Source organism: Trachemys scripta, chromosome 3 (assembly GCF_013100865.1).
Source record: "Trachemys scripta elegans isolate TJP31775 chromosome 3, CAS_Tse_1.0, whole genome shotgun sequence".
Classification (NCBI taxonomy): Eukaryota; Metazoa; Chordata; order Testudines; family Emydidae; genus Trachemys; species Trachemys scripta.
The window spans coordinates 120,231,828-120,252,157 of record NC_048300.1 but is presented as its reverse complement, the minus strand read 5'-3'; the positions used below and the strand labels follow the sequence as shown (position 1 = coordinate 120,252,157).

General features: G+C 40.0%; 2 protein-coding genes across 7 annotated transcripts in view; one reads left to right on the top strand and one right to left on the bottom strand.

Moving 5' to 3' along the window:
- Positions 1-763: 763 nt before the first annotated feature.
- CCN6 (cellular communication network factor 6) overlaps positions 764-20,330 on the top strand; it is a 21,055-nt gene continuing 1,488 nt past the window's right edge. The window contains exons 1-6 of one of the 3 annotated variants that reach the window (XR_004645164.1): positions 764-914; positions 5,473-5,767; positions 6,231-6,473; positions 9,516-9,579; positions 10,228-10,421; positions 10,751-10,841. Coding sequence is in view for 1 of the 3 variants with exons in the window: in XM_034765844.1 (XP_034621735.1) it covers positions 864-914; positions 5,473-5,767; positions 6,231-6,473; positions 10,228-10,421; positions 10,751-11,032 (1,065 nt within the window). In the remaining 2 variants the exon portion in view is untranslated. Of the gene's footprint in view, positions 915-5,472; positions 5,768-6,230; positions 6,474-9,515; positions 9,580-10,227; positions 10,422-10,750; positions 12,247-20,330 lie in introns of those variants that run through there. The other 2 variants (XR_004645163.1, XM_034765844.1) reach the window with 2 other exon arrangements.
- The window catches only part of TUBE1 (tubulin epsilon 1), a 25,854-nt gene continuing 17,862 nt past the window's right edge, over positions 12,339-20,330 (bottom strand). For all 4 annotated transcript variants that reach the window (XM_034765839.1, XM_034765842.1, XM_034765843.1 and 1 more), the window contains 3 exons: positions 19,846-19,986; positions 16,272-16,446; positions 12,339-13,381 (listed from right to left, as the gene is read on the bottom strand). In XM_034765839.1, coding sequence (XP_034621730.1) covers positions 13,223-13,381; positions 16,272-16,446; positions 19,846-19,986 — 475 coding nt within the window. In that variant the 3' untranslated portion in view covers positions 12,339-13,222. The remainder of the gene's footprint in view (positions 13,382-16,271; positions 16,447-19,845; positions 19,987-20,330) is intronic.

Sequence of the window (20,330 nt, the reverse complement as noted above, 5' to 3'; positions counted from 1 at the left end):
TCATTAGGCAGCTCCCTCCTCAGTGTGCTGGCTTTTGTGGATCTCATTCTAAGGTGTTTTCTCCCCCATTCATTGTATGGGGCATCTAGGTGCTAAACTCAGGCTCTGTGGATCACAGTATTGTTCCCGTGATTTGCTAGGTGCCTAAAAGTTAAGTGCAGTGACACTCAGCTTCACAATGCCTAATTAGATTACAGTGTAAACACAGTAATTAAAACATTGGCAGCTGGTCTACACAGGGAGATGCACAGATCAGAGTGCCAGTTTCCCCATCTCTATTCCACTAAATAAACAGTGCAATAGCCCCACTGGTATTGTGCATGGTACACTGTATAGCATGTACAATAAATGTTGATATTTCCATCTCTTAGGGTCTGACCCCATTAGGCATTATGCATCATAGAGGATTAGGCCTCTAAATTTGAGGACCACAGCTTATACTGCTTCAAGAAAATGTATTACTGAGGCTCTGTCCTTTTAAAATGATCATAACGTCCATGCAATAAGGATTTAAATACAAGCTAAAAAAATCCTCCACGCTTCCAGCAGTTAACTTCACCAATCAGAAGTTTGCCCAACTTGACCTCAGTTAAGACAGGAACAACTTTCTGTCGCTGAACAGGGTGTTAAAACATATTCTGGAAAGTGGCTTAAGAAAATGAAAGATCAGTTGAAAGTCTGAGCACGAAACTGGTTATGTACGAAGTGAAGGATTTCAAGTATGAATGTGTGGGTGTTCTTGCATGTGCTGAGGAAAGAAGGATTTGCAGAGGAGACAAGGGAGAGCTTTGTGTACAGTGCTCAGTCTGACACAGCTCAGCCTGTTCTCTATCTCTCGCTTTCACTTCTGACTCTACAGGAACATGCAGTGGCTCCTCATTCTCACTCTCCTCACCATCATTTATATGCAACAGGTAAGTTTTCTCAAAATATTTTTTTCTCCCTCGAGCGGTTAAAACTTTTATTTCCTTCATGACAAAATAAAATTCACACAAGAAAATGCTGTGTGCAGAATAGGAAGCCATTTTTTACCACCATGTACAATTTTATTTGCAGCTTATTCATTGCACAGTCACAATTTTGACATTTTCCTCTCACTTCAGTTCATTGCTAAAAAAAAAATTAAATTCTCAGTGACTTCAACTCTCTCTCTCTTTCTGAGTGCAAATTCTTGTCTGACACAATGTAAGTAAACATCTTTCCTTCATTCGTATTCCAGGTACATGCACTGATCTGGCTCTAGGGCTCCATGAGCTAGTTTTGCAAATTAGCAAAGAGCTCTGGTGTTATTAAACTGTTTTAACAACAGAGAAATTCTGCTCTATCTACTCCAGTTTCAAAGGCCAATTCCATTAAAAAAAATACCTTGCAACTGTGTTCTTTTCCTCTTCTAATGATGAAGTTTAAATCTCCACATGGACAGTTTTCAAAACAATTATACTTTGGTATTAATTTATTTACCTCATACATAATTTGCTTAATCTTAAAAACCAACCAACCAACCACGCATCAAGAGATTTCCACACAATGGTCTCCTTTCTGAATCTGCCCATAGGATTGGCAAAACATGTGCCGTGGGTTTGTGTGATGTGGACACAATTGTTATAATAGGCTAGGGAAGGAAGAATCATAAAATATTTGGTTTGTCTACTTTAAAAATTTAAAGCCTGCTTGTATCCTAACTTGATAGAACGCTGAAGATTTTTTCAAGTAAACAGTGTTATTCAGTGGCAGCAGAGTTAACCCTACCACAGGATGTTTTCTCATGATTTGTTTTTCTTGCTGTGAAGAGTCACACCCAGGGCTGGTGCAAGGATATTTTGCGCCCTAGGCGAAACTTCCACCTTGCGCCCCCCCTCCGATGTCCAGCCCCCACCTTCCTACAGCCAAGTTCCCCCCAGGGGCCCAGATGTTCACAAAGTGCAGGGGGCACGGGGGTGTGTGTGCGCAAAGAGGGGGGGTAGTATGGGGGCTCTTCCAGGGTGTGAATGTGGCAGAGAGGGGTGTGCATGGGATTGTTGCAGGGGGTGGAGGTGGCCAAGAGGTGGAGAAGCGGGGGTGTAGTGCCAAGGAAGAGATTGCACGGAGGCAAAAGGGGCTTGTTGCAGGAGGTGCAGTGGCAGGGAGGGAGTGGCACAAGGGAGAAGTGGGCAGGAGGGGGTTGTTGCAAGGGGCTGGCAAGTGGGGATGTGTCTGTGCCCGGGGTTGTTGCAGGGGGTGCAGTGGCAGGGAGGTAGTGGCACAAGGGAGGAGTGGGCAGGAGGGGGTTGTTGCAAGGGGCTGGCAGGCTGGGAGGTGTCTGTGCCTGGGGTTGTTGCAGGGGGGTGAAGGTGGCACAGAGGGGTTTGCACAAGGGAGGAGTAGTCAGAAGGGAGCTGGAGGGGGGGTCCAGAGGTTGATGCAGGGGTGAAGGTGACTGTGGTGGCTGGGGGTGGAGGGGTGTTGCTGGGTGGAGGTTGCCCAGAGGCAAAAGTGGCAGGACAGGGTGGGTTGTTGGGGCAGAGGGTGCACTGGGGAGAAGGTAGCTGGTTGGTGGGTGTTGGCGGGGGTGGCGTGCCTGGGTTGCTCCCCCCCACAAACACCATTCCTCAGGCCAGGGACTGGACCTGCCCACCCCCGGTGCTCCGCAGGCCCGTGCGGCTCCCTGCGGCCCGGCTAGGTACCTTGCAGGTGGAGTAGACACCCAGCTTCTCCGCCGGAAGAGCAGAGCACAGCTGCGCCTTCTTCCCTGCGCCGCAGGCTGAGCTGGGCTCTCTGCAGCGGCACAGGCAGCCAACCCCCCTGCGCCCGAGCCTGCTGCCGCCGCCGCTGACAACCCCGGGGGTGGCGGGGAGCCCGGCTCAGCCCGCAGTGCGGGGAAGAAGGTGAAGCTGCTAGCGCTAGACTCTCCTCTTCCCCCCGCCACCACTGGCTGCTCCCCTGGGGGGAGGGACTGGCCATGCCACGGGCAGCCCCTCTGGAGCCGGGGAGCAGCAGCAGCCTTGTGCTCCGCTGCTTAAAAAAAAGTTTTTGGGGCACTGCTTTTTTGGCACCCCCAACCACTTGGCGCCCTAGGCATCCACCTAGTCAGCCTAGTGGTTGCACCGGTCCTGTTCACATCTCTGAGTTGTCCTCTCTTTTTTTTTTTATTTTGTTTAGGTAGAGCAGGTTCAAAGCACATTTTGACTTATAATACAAAAGCTTAAATAACTGCATTAATGTAAGCAATATGAAGGAATTCTGTTAAGAGTACACAGATCCATTTTGAAATAAGAGATACTGATTTTAGTCACACAGACAATATCACAGTGTGTAGTTCAGATCCTAGCCAAATTTTTACAAGATAGATAATATTTTGGGGGAAAAGGTTTCAGCAAATGTTGAGCTGCGTTGATGGGAGTTTCCTAAAGTAAACATCCAGTCACTTATACTGATAAATTTTTAAGAGCACCTGTTTACCTCACAAACTTCGTCCAGAGACAGAAACTTTAAAAAGCTTTAATAACTGGCACCAGAAGTACAGACTAAGCTAATTGTAGGGCTGGTTGAAAGGTTAACATAAAGCCTTCCCTCAAAAAAAATCAGTTATAAGAGCTAGTGATTTATCATATTACTACTGTACTACGTTTGTGTGGAGAACGAATGAAAATAAATAATGGAATGATTAAAAACACCACATTTATTAAACTGCCTGGTACATGGCACAGCCTATTGTGAGGTATAGCATAATATTTCAGCTCCCATAGTGGTTGATTTTGTGAACAGGTGTGTATCTTAAAAAATAGTTCTAGTCAAGTGACTATGGAAGCTAGATGTTGGAACCCAGTAAAACTTTATAGGTTTGGTGGAATGTTTGAAAAATGATGAACATAGCTAGAAAAATTACTATAAATATGAAAATCACAGGGGAAAAACCTCATTAGGAAGATCCCCTACTCCCTGTGGTGAACTGGAATTCAGTTATGCGGCTGGTTGTTGTGGCATGCAAAGCAGAGTTCTGCAGCAACTTCCAGTTTAAAAATGGGAATTTGTATTGAATTAAATAGGAAAATGAATAATATAACTAGTACAATAGTCTTCTATAGACTGCCAAAGGTTGTTTTTACTGACCAGACAGTACTGCACTGCAGAATTTGTTTGGAGAAAGAGAAGCTGATTGCATTTAGGGGGAGCCTTAGGTACCCAGAAAAATGAGGAAGATGGATCAGGTTTTTGGCACCTACGTGGTAGCTGAGGCTTTTGTCAGTGGGGAATGCCTGTATCTTCTCTTTCCCTGGCTCTTAATGGGCAAGGTTGGAGGTTTCTTTAAGCTACACTGGTGGAGCTGCTAGTACTCCTTGTTCCCAAACCCCTTAGACCATGGGAATTACTAGCCGCTCTGTGGATCCTTCCCCCGTATCAATCTATTCACCACTGCTAAATAAGCACATTAAGGTCTAGGTTTTTATTTAAGACCAGTGAAATAGTTATGGTTGACATTTAAATTGTCATTAGGTTTTAGCATTAATACGCCATTGAAATAAACAGAAGCAACGTACCGCTCTCAGAAATACTGTTTCAGGCTCACTGTAGACTTCAGAAAACAACACTAATGGCTCATTTCTGGAAGGTTCTCTATTCAATCATGGGCTAGAACCAGTTTTCCTTTAAAGTGAAGACTTAAACTCTGAAGCAGGAGCTAGACTGTGTGGAGTATTGTGTAGAATCATGAGACACACAGGACTTTTGCTTTAGGTCACTCAGCCTACCACCTTGCCATCTCAGTGCTGCCGCCAGTCTGTTAAGATCTCTTTCCTACGTAAGCCCTGGATCCTGCAAACACTCATGTGAGTAAATTTATGCATGTGAACAAATTCGTGAAACTCAGTGGAACTGCTCACATGCGGACCTGTTTGCAGGATCAGCACCCTACAACACATTTTTCCAGCCACTAGCACAGCAAAGCCAACACAACAATGGAAAAGTGACCTGCCTTTTGTTCCTTCGCACACCAACAACCCAATTGTCAAGTAAGCTGTGAGTGCCAAATTTTCAAATACTTGCGCCAATGTAAGTGGCAGAAAGATCACTTGACTTCCAGATATCAGAGTGAATTTGTAGGGCTGACAGATACAGTCTATAGATTAGGGCTGAGTACATTTGGTATAACTTCATCAACAGTGTGAAACCCTACAACACCACATTTAAAACCTTCTCCTGACTAACTACACTAAAAGTTTTATTTTGTTGAAAGAAGAGAGATTAATTTTCTTTGAAATAAACAGTAGGTCAGATTCATTGTTGGTGTAACACTCCAAATGTGCTAAGTTAGTGGTGAATTTGGTCCTTTGTTTCTCATGTACTGCCCCAGCGTCTCTCACTTTTTCATCTTGTGAATTTTTACAAAAGCTTTAGTGGCTTTATGAAATGCACTTCTGTCATCCTTACTAAAGTTTATGGTATACTAACCATGCTTAAAGTAACCCAGCCCTCAAAAGTCCAACCATATGTAAGTTTTTCTGCAGGGCACAAGGCAACGGACAACTAGAAGTGAAGCCTGGGGAAAAATCTGCAGAAGCCAGTGAGGTACATCAGCGTAAAGAGTTTTGTCATTGGCCATGCAAATGCCCCCGTGTGCCAACCTGCACCCCTGGAGTGAGCCTGGTAAAGGATGGTTGCGGATGTTGTAAAATCTGTGCCAAGCAGGCTGGAGAGATCTGTAATGAAGCAGATACCTGTGACCCTCACAAAGGACTTTACTGTGATTACTCTGCAGACAGGCCTAGGTATGAAACAGGAGTATGTGCATGTAAGTTACTTTTTCACATCCTATTCTTGAAACTTCAGGGGGTGATAGGCATGGTTCTTTATAGTCTGACTCAAAAGAAAAAAAAATCTTTTAGTTTGGGCTGCCAGTTCCTTGCCTGTAAATTACACCAGCCGTACACTCACTCATTTACTGATGTGTAAGTAAGTATTTTTAAGGGTGTCACCGTTACACCATTTTACACATCAGTCAAAGTGGTCCATTAGGTGTATCCACTCTTATTTATGGAAGCATTTGTGACGGTGTTGAAACAAAGCAGCCAATAAGTATAATTTCTCACAGATAATAGTTGTGTTTGGGTGGAAAAGGGCAGAACTCTCCTCTTACATCTGCAGAACTTCATCAATGCCGGTAATTGGATGATCTTGCCTTACCATTTGGTATCCATTAACTGCATTTTATAGCTTGTAGCTGTGTTAGTAATTTTGCTCTTTACCATTTTCAGATATGATAGCAGTAGGATGTGAGCTCAATGGAGTGTATTATGTCAATGGCCAGGCCTTCCAGCCTACTCCACTTTATAAGTGTCTCTGTGTTAGTGGTGCAATTGGATGTACACCTGTATTCACCTCAAAGGCAGCAGCAAGTCAATGCGTCATGGTCAACGGCAGAAAAAAGTCTGGACATTCCAACTGTGGCCCTGGACAACAGAAACAGCTACAATCAACAGGCTACAGATTAATGCCAGGTGTGCATGACTAGAATGGTAAACTATTTTCGTACATGATACGTTTTTAAACTACACATTTATTTAAAAAAAAAAAAAGAACAAATGGTTTGATATTCTATTTACCGACATCTTGTAGACCCTTCTTATTAATAGAAAATGGAGGATTCTAGATTTTGGCTCAGACAGCCTGGTTGGTTATTGACAAAATCTCAGCCATTGCAAGGGGGAAAAAACCCAACTTCCTGCTCTATCTTGGATTCAGTCTATAAGAATATGGAGCAATTTATAATTTTCTGGTTTCTAAACTACTGGTAATATTATCAGGTTCAAATTATAAATCGCCATTTCCAGGTTAAATCATTCGTCCTCTGCTTCTAGGATGAGAAGGAGAATAAAATAAAACTAAGGATAGCCCGAGGCTCAAGAACAAACCAGATTCAAGTTTTGCAGATATATAGGAAGGAGCATGCAAACAAGCGAGCCAGCCCAGGCTATAGCAAATTTATACACACATGCTAATGGTTAACCTCACAAAATCTGGAATTCAGTTTGGACAAGCTTCCAAGAAGTTCAAGTGCTTATGCAAGCTGTCCTGAAAAATGGAAGCTTATCCTACATCTAAATGATAAATTTGATACTTAGACCAGACATGAAGGATAGCAATTCCTTTTTACAGAATTTATCCAAAACTGGGAATAAAACCATACACAGTAGGAAAGGAACTCAGAAAAGCAACTGAGTTCAAATGAATGAATTGCACACTTTTAGAGAATGTTGTTAATCTAACCAAGGAGAAACGGAACCATCTGGAATATCTGATAACAAATAATTTAAACCAATTAAAATTAATAAACTGGAATTATAATTTTATATACCTGCAAGACAAGATGTTGCGTCTTCCCAGCACGTTAATAAAACAGAAATCTTAAGGTGCATTTTCAATCATTTTTATTGAGAGTGAAGAGCAACTCCAGCCCTTTCTATGAATTCAGGAATTTGAATAAACTGTGAAACCCAATGAGAACAACTGCAAAGCAACTGCTTCCCAGTTGGCTTTCACTTCACAGGGCTGAGCATTCCAGCCCCGTGTTTGCAGGGGATGGGAAGGATCACTGGTTGCTATACATGCTGAGGGTCCATGCAGTTATTCAGCTCATACAACACCTCTGATAGACTGTCTTTTCCAAAGACACAGGTGAAGGGGAAAGGCAGCCAATTAGAGCAGCATTTTCACCCACAGACTAAGAGTTTTTTTCACCCAGTCCTGTAGAAAGGTCTGAAAACCCATAGAGAGTTGGCAGGTCTAAATGGACCCAGAAATTGCTTTTAACCCTTTGCCGGCACATCCATAGAAGAATTTTCCCCATTTGTCAAAGCCTTCCTGGATAGAGACCACTTTGTTCTACAGGGCTCAGTGCACTAGGGATTCCATTTCAGGAACCAGGCCTTTAAATGGAACTTTTCTGGCGTTGATTCCGGTTGAATGCAAAGTCAAGTTTGTTTACATGTCCAGTTTTCATGTATTACCATGATGTTACAATATTTGGGTTACAAACTCCTGGCAGATATTTAAATCTAAATAAAAATGTCCTTTGATTTAAAAAATGAGCTTTGTGGGTCACATGCCTATCCATCTTAGATTTCAAACCATGATTTTATAGACCCAAGCCAATAATGAAACACTGCAGCGTGACGGACTCAAAAATTAACTTCTGGAATTAAATTTATAGTTAACCCTCAGCACTACCATATGAGGACCTGGGCTATAATCTACTCCCGGGGGAATTCTGTGCACACAATATATTAAAATTTTGCAAATTTTGTCAAAATAATTCTATATAATCACACCCGTTTCAATTATTTTGGTAATTGATTTAAAAATACCTGTCAGCAATTAGGTCTGTAACAATACAGACACACTTAAATTCTCCCAGGAATAGAGAGTTAAAGAAACTCCCATCACAACCCAGTTGTTTCTCTGCACCCTCCCCGCCTAGAGACCAGCCAGTCACACCCTTCCCCCACAAAGGCCAGCTGTGGGCCCCCCAGCCCAGATACTCACATCCCCTACCCTCCTAGGGATCCAGAGGGAGAAACAGCCTGATGCTAGGTCCTGGGCTTGCATAGAGTTTCCTGCATGCCAACTCCTTCCTTCAGGACATGCTGGGAACTGCAGCTGCTGGGAATCCTCCAGTTCAAAATCCTCCCGGGCTCTGTCAGGTCCAATGGCCCCTAATGGAGGCCAACATCTCTGCAGCCCATTTCTGTGGGGAAAAAAGAAAATTCTGCACACACATTAATTTCTGCAAAATTTTGCATTTCGCAATGGCACAGACTCTCCCCAGGAGTAGCTATAATCCTACATCTTGTTTCTTTACGTCCTGGGCTGACAGGGAGGGAAAGTGATACAAAATAGTGCCCCAGCACTAGGTTAAATATTTTCAGTTACTTTAAACTGAACAGAAACACCTTCAGCCACACTTGAACCTGGAAGTAAGAGCTCTTGGAAAAGAAGTACCACTTAGCCTGAATGAACAGAAGGTCTGTACTATGTGGAGGCCTTATTTATTATGTCTGAAGCACCAGAGATGTACATGGCACTTTACAATACCAATTAAGATTGAGACATCACCCAAAGAACAGGGAGACAACATGGAAAGTGAGGAAGATGGAAGGGACAAAAACAAAATAGAGTAGGAATCCTTGGTAGGAGAAATGCTTTTTTCCTTTCAGAGAAAACCTGAAAATTTGTTTAAAAAATGATGTTCTCTCATTAACATAATGTAATAATCTACCGTTTAAATTCAATTTGTGCATAGTTTGCATGAAGTCATGCAGTGGCTTGTTAGCTCTAAGACTGTTTTAATTATTTCCTCCTTTCTGTTAATGCTGGTAGCAAATGCTAAGCTTAATTTTATTGCTTTTACTGTTGTTTCAGTTTTTCTGCTTTCCTTAAGCATTTTCTGTTTAGCTAATTCCTAAACAAAGACAGTAGCTATATCATACGTAGAAAATGTACTACATATGAGCAATTATGTAACCTCCCTTTATTTATTGCAGATCTGTGCCAGGCTTTTAATCTGCTTCCTGCACTGAGATTTTTAACCTGCTGTCTACCTTCCAGGTACCCTCATAATTCTGCCCTACCCTCTTAACTACATGTGCAAATTTCAAACCCTGTGAGCCCTTCTTGAGTATTTCATCAAGATTTGCCACAGTGATTTTAAATCTTATTTTATACCTTTACCTTTTTGCATTCCTTTTAGGTAGGGGATTAGATTATTAGCACTAATATTTAGAAATGACTGAAAAAAAATCACTTCTGACATAAAAAAAAAGAAAAGTTACATATCAAAAGATTTATTTACATGTGTTCATATAACTTTTCACAGCTGCACCTGGTCTGCAGTCTAAGAAGTTTTTAAAATGTGTTCTTCACTACTCTGGATGTTTTAAAAAACAGTTCTTCAGAAGGGATTTTGGGTTCCCATAACATTAATCTGGAGGGCCATAGAAAGTCATGCTGAGATTTTCAAAGCCATCTCAGAGATTTGGATGTCAAATTCCAAGGTTAATGGAAATCGGTGTCCAAATTTCTTAGGCAGCTTTGCACATCTCAGCCTCAGCCTTTTAGTTCTAACGAGAGAAACCAGATGAACAGAAATCAAATGCTAAATCACTTTTTTCAATTAATGCTACTTTAGGCTATTTTTAAAAGTTCTGTCTATCTTGCTGTGTTGCAACATGTAAAATATATTGCTCTGTCTCTCAGATTACAGAAGTCTACCACTTGTTTTGAAGGAGAAGTGCTTAGTACAGGCAACTTCTTGGACACCTTGTTCCAGAACCTGTGGCATAGGTATATCCAACAGAGTAACCAATGAAAACAGTAAATGTGAAATGAGAAAAGAAGAGAGGTTGTGTTTCATTCAACCTTGTCAGACCAATATATTGAAGACTATAAAGGTAAATTGTAGTGCAAAATGGCTTTCCATTATATGTGAGCCTTCCTGAAATACAAGATTGATCTTGTCTTTATCATGTAGCAGTGAACTATAGAAGTATAATTTTAAAGAAAGCCACAAATCTGAGGATCATTACTGGTAGCCTGCTGTTTTATTACTTTAAAAAATAAATCTCAGTTTCTGACTGGTACAAAGAAAAGTAAGACAGCTTAAAAAAAGTAGATAGTGTTTCAAATGCTACTGCTATTTAAATGCATTTAAAAACCTTTGTTGTTTGTTTTTGGCTTTTTTCATGTGACGTTTCAAGCTTTGCTTTGTTTTACATTTAAGATTCCAAAAGGAAAAACGTGTCAGCCAACATTTCAGCCTCCCAAAGCAGAGAAGCTAGCCTTTTCTGGATGCTCAAGCACACAAAGCTACAAACCTACTTTCTGTGGTGTGTGTCTGGACAAGAGATGTTGCATACCTAACAAATCCAAAATGATCATTGTACAGTTTGACTGCCCCAAAGAAAGCTCCTTTAAGTGGAAGATGATGTGGATCACATCTTGTGTTTGTCAGAGGATTTGTAATGATCCAGGAGATATATTTTCGGGACTCAAGTTATTATAACTTACACCATGGACAGCAGTGTATATCATCAGGATGGCAGCATGCTCATAGTTTGAAGAGTTAGCTAAAGAGAAGACCCTTCCACTGAAACCAAACTTGTTGGCATTCTTCTGTTAAATACCCTGAGAACATGGTTTAAGAAGAACATCTATGTACGTAAAACAAGACACTCCAAAAACGTAAGAATTAAATTGTTTGAAGTGTGAGTATACATTTGAGGAACGTCTAGCTAACATAGGGACAGCCATGGAGGGAAAACTTTTGTAATTTAAAAAAAAAATCCACAGGAATGTAGGGGTGAGTTTGCTCCATATTTACACAAAAAACTCCTAGAAATAGGTGTTTTCCCTCATCCTCAACAAACATGTAGGTTTAAATTAAACATCCAAGTAACTTAAGATTCCTTTTTCTACTAACTTTTTTTGCTGTAACATCTGATCTATCATTCTTGATCCACAAGATACAGCTACACTGACACAGCATTAGGAAAAAAGACTGATCTTCTGTGAGTTAGAAAAAAACAACATTACATATTGTAGCATACAACTACAAATGAATTTTAAGCTCAGATTCAGTTGTGCACCAATTCTTATATTTTACATTTCTCCAAATGCAGTGAATAAAAGAAACATTATATTTGCGCAGGTACAAATGAAAACTTATTTTTCAAGACATAGGTTAGTTCATTTCATTCCTAATGAACTATTTTTCTAGATTTTAATTTTAAATGTATACAATTTGCCTTTTCATTATTTTTCCCCACTCATGACATGCTGACAAAAACAAACTTATAAAAAGGAACAAACACTACATATACAATGAAAAGTAACCTCCTGATCTTATTCTGGTCCCACCTTCATTTCTGTTCCCTCTTCATGATATTTTGTTTCTTATTTAACCTAGACTGCAAGCTCCTTGGGGTAGGACCATGGGTGAAGTCCTGGCCTCACTGAAGTCTATGGCAAAACTCCCAGTGACTTCAATGAGGATAGGATTTTACCCTATGTCTTTTGTCATAAAGTGCCAAGTACATTTGTAGTGTTCTATAGGTAAGTTGTTTCACTCGAGTGACTTTCAAAATGCTTTCTTCCTAATAAGAATTGCCTCAACAAATATTTGTCTTGTGTATTTCTGGCCTCATATATTAAAAATTAGAACTAATACTATTGTGTCTGGTCATACTGCCACCAGAGCTCTCTTCAAAGAAACTTGTAATTAAAAAAAAAAAAAAAAAAGTCATTTTATGGGTCCATTTGCAGTTGCTTAATGCAGTTTTAAGACAAAAGAATCAGGCTTGGCAGACAAATTCTGAATATCCGCATATTTTATTCTGCAAAAATATAAGAGTTGTTATTAAGACAACTGTTTATAAATATAGTCTGATCATAATACAAAAATCTCTTTAATTATATATTTAAAATATGCTTCTATTTTAATTAGGTTCTTTTAAGACTATAATCTTCGTTCACCAAACAATCCATATCTTAAGTACATATGATCACAGTTATTGGATAAAGAGGCAGCATACTATGCTAGCCTCTTATCCCCATCAGTACATAAACCAACATTAGTGCAATCTACAGTTCATGAAAGGTGAAGCATTATTATACGATATATTAGGATTGTACTTGATACATTCGTTTTGTCAAATTATTCTTGATATTGCCAGTTTTAATATCAACTTGGAAAATTTTAGTTCAATTACATCTAAATACAATGATGAAGCAACACTAAGTTGTGAATAGTGACACACATCACTTAGACCATCATTTTGGAAATAAATTTTCTAGGATATTAGGAACTTCAGAAATGACACACTAGATGCCTTTCATCTCAAAAAAGGAAATGTAGGATTTCCCTTCCCTCGTGTATCTTATACCCAGGGGACTCTGCTCCAAAGCAGGGATCAATTAGCGCAAGTTGGTCCACGGAGTTCACCAACTCCATTTTGGGCTGTTATAATTCCTCCCTTCTCTCCTCCTGGCAGATGTGATCTCTACTTACTCTGCTAGTGTGCAGTATATGTTGGTCCCTTTTCCACAGGCTGAGCACCTGATACAACACTCCCAGTCAGCCTGGAGAGGGACAGTACCAGGAACCCTGTGGAATGATTAGTCCTAGGTGCTTCACAACCCATCCAGTTAGCTTAGGCAGTCTGTTGTTCTGCAAATAAGAACAATTCTTCTTCTGTTACATAGCTATCTTCAGTCTTGAGGGATATGTTCTAGGCGCACTTTTAGTGGCATCTAGCTGGTTATACTCCTCTATTAGATCTGACAAGGATGATATGGCTTCGGAGAAACAGCTTTGCTCCATCCCATCAATGTGCAAGTAATGGTGAAGGTGAGCCTATAAGAATATACACAGATTAACTATATCCTTTTCTGTGCACAAGAAGTTAGATTAATCTAGCTCAACATACATTATTGTTTAGCCTGCCTTGAAAGGGGACAACAAGCACTATCATAAATAGATTGAAAGATTGTCTAGATTCACTATATCCTTTGCTGAAATGCTACTTAGCAACTTCCTGCTGCAATACTCTGGGGCATGCCCACACTACAGCTGCTTCAGCGACAACTACAGTGCCAGAGCTGTGTTGCTGTAGACTTTCCCCACATTAACGGAAGGGGTTTTTCCACTGACGTAGGTAATCCACCTGACTGAGAGGTAGTAGCTAGGTTCTTTCGTTGACCTAGCTGCATCTGCACTGGGGGTTAGGTCAACCGTGCGACAGCGCTCAGTGCATTAATTTTTTCACAGCCCTGAGTGACGTTGCTAGGTTGATCTAATTAATCTTTGGGTGAGTAGGGAGGGGATCTTGAACAATACTGTCAGCCAGATCAGTCACATGCCTCATCCTCCATCCTGTCTTACTCTAAATAAAGATCATTAAGGAGGCTTGTTCCTTTGTGTGGAAGCTTGTTGAAAGGATTCACCAATACATAGTTAAGAATCTTAGGCTACGTCTACACTGCACTGCAGTGCAGACTACTGGGGGTGTGAATTGCAGAACATACCAAAGAGTTGCACACTAACTGCCCTGTGTGGATGCTCCTAGCATGAACTTAAAAAAGTACCTAGTTCACGTTAACATAGTCCTAACAGTTAGAGAACACAAACTAGTTTGGCCAGCAGCATCCATATGAGGCAGTTAGTGCGCAACACTTTGGTACACTTTGCAATTCACTCCCCAATAGTCCACACTATGGCACACTGTAGGCAAGCCCTTAGTATCACTTCTGACCAAGCCCTTTATATTGAAAGCCAGGTGCCAGTTGTGGTTCAGAAGTGTTTTTTCCAGTGCTGCAAGATATCAAGATAGTAATGGAGTAAAGGCAATAAATGCTTTATTATTGTAATTCCTGATTAGTGGAGTTTACAGCAGAGCTTCTCTACTATTTGCCATTAGTTCAGAATGCAGCAGCATTTTTACTCATTGGTTTGACTGACTGTTGGCTGCTTCTGAAGTGGCAGTTGGTCCATAACATTATTATTTTCAAAAGTCTTTAAGGGCCTAAGTCCTGGGTACTTTAGAGACCCCATCTTGAACGTGGGCAAGGCCTTCATCCCTGCTCCAGCCCATTTGTGACAGGCAAAAGGGCTGCAGCACATAAAGAAGCCCTAACAACCCTGATTCTGTCTGGGAAAGGTGGCCTCCCGAGACTCCCCTTGAAAGGTTTGGTGTAGAATGGGGGTGGGTGGAGCAGTGCTGTATGTTGCAGAAATTCTGGGCAGCGCTGCAGTCCATAGGATAATCTGGGGAAGCTGCTGTAATTTAGACAAGCCCTTAGGGTTGCCTACATTACGCTGAGGGCCTCTCTGGCCCTTGGAGAAGCCCAGGATTGGGAGGGCACAATGACTCCCCCCCGGGGCTAGAAGTTAAGTGCTTATGTTTATCTGCCACCCATCTTTACAGGGCCAATCAAAGGAGGCTGGCAGATAATTGTGGCTTTGTTGTAGTGGGCTGCAGTGTCTGGAATTCACTGAAATTAGTGTTTAGCCAGGACTACGCTTAAAATGTAGCTAACTACGACCTAGCTACCTGGCTCAGGTATGTGAAAAATTCAAACCCTGAGTGCCATTTTTAAGCTGATTTAACACCCCAGTGTAAATGCTTGGGGACTGGGAGGTGGATAATTTATATTAACAGAAAACCTCCTTCAGTCCACATAGGAAGCATCAACAGCTCTGGCACCTATAGTGTAGACATGCCCTAAGATTAATCTTCCCACTTTTTAGGATTCCTTTAAAAACATTGAACTTCCAAAAGTGTTTTAGAACAGTGGTTCTCAACTGGGATACACGTACCTCTGGGGTGTGCAGAGGTCTTCCAGGGGGTGCATCAACTCATCTAGATATTTGCTATTTTTCAGTAATAGAGCACTGTGACACACTTGTATTTTTATGTCTGATTTTCTAAGCAAGTAGTTTTTAAGTGAGGTGTAACTTGTGGGGTATGCAAGACAAATCAGACTCCTGAAAGGGGCACAGTAGTCTGGAAAGGTTGAGAGCCACTGCTTTAGGATATCCTATTAACTCAATATAGGGTTCTTTTCCTTTCAGTCTTTTCTTGGGTTATCTGCCCAACTTAGTTTTAGTTGTTAACTTAAACTCCACCCTCATTTTAGCTAAGGCTATATGTTTGCCACAGCCACGACTTTCATGACAAAACTGAAGTCTCAGTCTGTGTTACAAGACAGCTTCATTGGATTTTACAAGTTTGATACAGTGAGTTAGAGTACTGGTGTTAAAAACCTAAAGGTTTTTTGATGATCAATAGCACAGGACTTATAATGACAAACATTAAAAAAACCCCTATGAGCGATAACTTAGTTTACGTTTCTATCTTTTGCTTTGACAAAGCCACAGCTTTTCCAGTTCCTTTGCCATGGCAAACAAAGAGGCTTAATTGAAGTGTTTTTAGGTATATTTAGAAGTGCTACACTTTTGTAGCATGCTCCCAGCTATACTGGTGGGGTGCAATTCAGATATAGGATGTGTTATCAAGACACTCATTCTGGTGGTACAGGAATACTAATAAAAAAAGAATGCATTGTTTTCGAAAAGATAGGTCCACAACACTGCTTTGCATTCGGCGTGCAAAGTCTATTGTATCTATATTAAAGCAATATCTTCTTTGTTACAGCTTGCACTGAAATTTGCTTTTCTCCTCCACTTCTCAAAAAATAAAATTATAGAAGAGACTACTGGAATGTTATGCTGCTTTTCACCGTACCTTTTTCTTGTACAGCTTCATGAATCTGTCTTTGAGCTCTGTAAAGGTCGGTTTCACACAAGTGTTGTTTGCTAATGCCAACAGTGAGTGAGAATGGCCCACAGGAGGTATTGAACATAGGCCAGTTTTCCAACCTTCTTGATTCCATGAGACAAAATGAAGGGAAGGCTTCAACCTGCAATACATAAATTCATAGCTTAAAATAAGCAAGCAAAGAGGTACAGTACATAGCACAGTGTTAACAGTTCTGTTTACTTTGCTAAAACAAGCAATCTCAAGGGCACCTGCATATAAAATTTCAGGAAGAAAAAAAGCCATTATAATTAGCATTTGGCATAACTTTTTTAGACTTTGTAACATGGAATTTGCAGCTTAATTAATGTAACCTTAAAAACCACAGGAGAATGCTAATTTTAATAATAATTTGTTCGTTTATTTTATATTTCAGTATTAAAAATAAAGCTACCTTCAAGGGACCCGTATCATAAGACACTTCACTCAGTTTCCCATAAAAAAGGGAAGCCTAGCTGCAACCAAAACTAGTCAGACAGTGTAATAAGAATATGCTGTCTATGGCATCTATTGTAAGTTTGTTGACATATTATATAGGCTATTTGCTGGTGCTGGGAGAAAGGACTTATCTCCCAGTAACTGTGGTTCTTCAAGATGTGTTGTCCATATGGATTCCACTCTTGGTGCACATGCACAAGATTGGATTCCTTTGTCCATTGTCTTGGGGCTGCCCCGGTGCCTTAGGTGTCCTCACACCTCAGCACCCGAGGTCATAAAGGGCAGAGCAGGCCCAACCATACTTCATTTCTTTTGTCAATAACAAATCCCAGAGGAGGACTCTGTAGTAGAAGGGAAGGAGGACGGGTCCTGGAGTCCATGTGCATAACACATCTTGAAGAACCACAGTTGCTGTAAGGTTAGTAACCATTCTTCCTTCAGTGACTGTCCACACAGATTTCACTCTTGGTGACTGTCTGTTTCTTTGGAGATGGGTACTGGAGTCCTACTTTAAAAATGACTACAGGACAGCCCTACTAAAATGGGCATCTCATCTGGAAGCCTCTACAATGAATGAGTTGACTGAGCTCCCGGAGGCTGCCTTACATATTTTCAGTAAGGGATATTCCCCAATCCGGTAGCAGAGGCTGACCTAACTCTAGCAGAATGAGTTCTAATGTAGCTAGCTGTTTCCAACTTGGATAGCTTGTACCATGTTTTTATATAGCTGAAGATCCATTTTGATAGGCAGTATCCTCACAGGTTGACCTTTAACCTTCTCAATAGGGTTGGTAGAATTCAATGTTTTTTAAAATAATTTTGACAGATACTGATATTTATTTTCAAGTATTTTTTATTTTTAGTGATTTAAATGATCACAGTTGTACAAAATTATGGGTTTGAAGCATTTTTTGATTTTTAATCATACAATGTTGTAAATTATGGTGGTGGTCAGATTTAATGACAGTAGCCAATGAGATAAAAAAAATTAAAGCTTTATAACTGTTAAAACCAAAATTGTCAATATCCCATGTCAAAATATACAAAGTAAATATCCTTAATTCAAACTCTAAGAAGTTTTTAAGCATCATTTTTTACTTTGCTTACCTGTAAATTTTGATTATTACTAGGGCTGTCAATTAATCACAGTTAACTCACACGATTAACTGAAAAAAATTAATCACGATTAAAAAAATTATCGCAATTCATCACAGTTTTTAATCACACTGTTAAACAATAGACCATCAATTGAAATTTATTATAAATATTTGTGTACTTTTTTCTACATTTTCAAATATATTTGAAAATACCCCTTCATGTTTCGGCCACCATTCTAGAGGACATGCTTCCATGCTGATGACACTCGTTAAAAAAAAATAAATGTGTTAATTAAATTTGTGACTGAACTCCTTGGGGGACAACTGTATGTGTCCTGCTGTTTTACACCTGCATTCTGCCATATATTTCATGTTATATCAGTCTCAGATGACGACCCAGCACATTTGTTTTAAGAATACTTTCACTGCAGATTTGACAAAACACAAAGAAGGTACCAATGTGAGATTTCTACAGGACTCGACTCAAGTTTTAAGAATCTGAAGTGCCTTCCAAAATCTGAGAGGGACAAGATGTGGACCATGCTGTCAGAAGTCTTAAAAGAGCGACCCTATGATGCGGAAACTACAGAACCCGAACCACCAAAAAAGAAAATCAACCTCTGTTGGTGGCATCTGACTCTGATGACGAAAATGAACATGCGTTGGTCCGCTCTGCTTTGGATCATTGTTGAGCAGAACCCGTCATCAGCATGGAAGCATGTCCTCTGGAATAGTGGCCGAAGCATGAAGGGGCATACGAATGTTTAGCATATCTGGCATGTAAATACTGTGCAATGCCAGCTACCAAAGTGCCATGCGAACACCTGTTCTCACTTTCAGGTGACACTGTAAATAAGAAGTGGGCAGCATTATCTCCCATAAACGTAAACAAATTTGTTTGTCTTAGGGATTGGCTGAACAAGAAGTAGGACTGAGTGAACTTGTAAGCTCTAAAGTTTTACACTGTTTTGTTTGTGAGTGAAGTTACGTAACCAAAAAAAAAAAAAAATCTACATTTGTAAGTTGCACTTTCATGATAAAGAGATTGAACTACAGTATTTATGAGGGAATTGAAAAATACTTTTAAAAAAATCTTTTTACAGTGCAAATATTTGTAAAGAAAAAATAATATAAAGTAAGCACTGTACACTTTGTATTCTGTGTTGTAATTGAAATTCATATATTTAAAAATGTAGAAAAAATCCAAAATATTTATAATAAATTTCTATTGGTAGTCTATTATTAACAGGGCAATTAAAACTGATTAATCACGATTAATATTTTTATCTCACGATTAATCGCAATTACTTTTTTTAATCATTTGACAGCCCTAATAATTACCAATGGAAATATTTTTCACCTGGTTTGCTTGTATGATGAAATCAATGCTTACCTACATTTATCAATAAAAAAATGAATCCTTCCAAGCCTATCATCAAAGATCACTAGTTTTGCTTCTGAATGATTTTGTCATTTAAGGTAATATAACAATGCCCTTATTACATCAAGCATATGAAGTTTAGCTTCCCCTGGGATTGAGTAAGGCTTGGGGGGAAAACTGGGAGATGAACTGAACCATTCTCTCAGCAAACATCTTTATGACAGGTATATGACAAGAATGGTGAGGTTTTTTGATGGTATGCAGATAACTATTTGGTAATCACTTGATCATAACCACAAACAGATTTGTCTTGGAAAAGGTCCCATGACACTTAGAAAGGTTCACTACTTACAAAGCTTATTAACAAATTATGTCATTAGGAAGCACAGAATAGTATTTTCAAGCTCTTTCACTCTTTCTGTTGGTCATTAACATTTCCTCTCTCACGTAACTATAACTAAACTTTTCTTTTTTTGCTGAATTTATTGTTTAAACTTTTTGTATGAATAGGGAGCATCTGTGAGCATCTGACAACAGCTTCTGTAATAAGTATTGGGCACAAACAAGCCATACAAATAGATCAAACCTTTCAATGTTTCTGCGAAGGTCTGAAACCTGTACATTTCCTCGAACCAGAAGTGCACAGGCAAGGTACAAGCTATGCTTTGGGTCTGCTTGAATCAACTGGTGGTCTTTGCTGAAAGCATCTGAAAACATTTGATCCAACCTAAATTAAGAAAAAAAGGCAGTTATCTACTTTTATTAAACATGTTGAAGTTCTTCACTAATCCTATAGCTTGTAATTTAAGAGCAACTGAAATTCATCCACTTCCTTGTTATTTTAAAGTATAAATTGGACAGTCAACACATTTTTTCAAACAATAGTACAAGCTGGGTGGCCTATTTCAACCTACATCCTCTTATGACCATACATTATTTGCTTTTCTTGGCACTCTTTTCTTTGAGCACCTTAGCATATAAATTACACCAAGTTCAGAAATAGTGGATATGGGGGAGTAAGTTACATGCCAGTAACTTGTGTTGAGTATACCAGTCATGTCCCAGACCTGT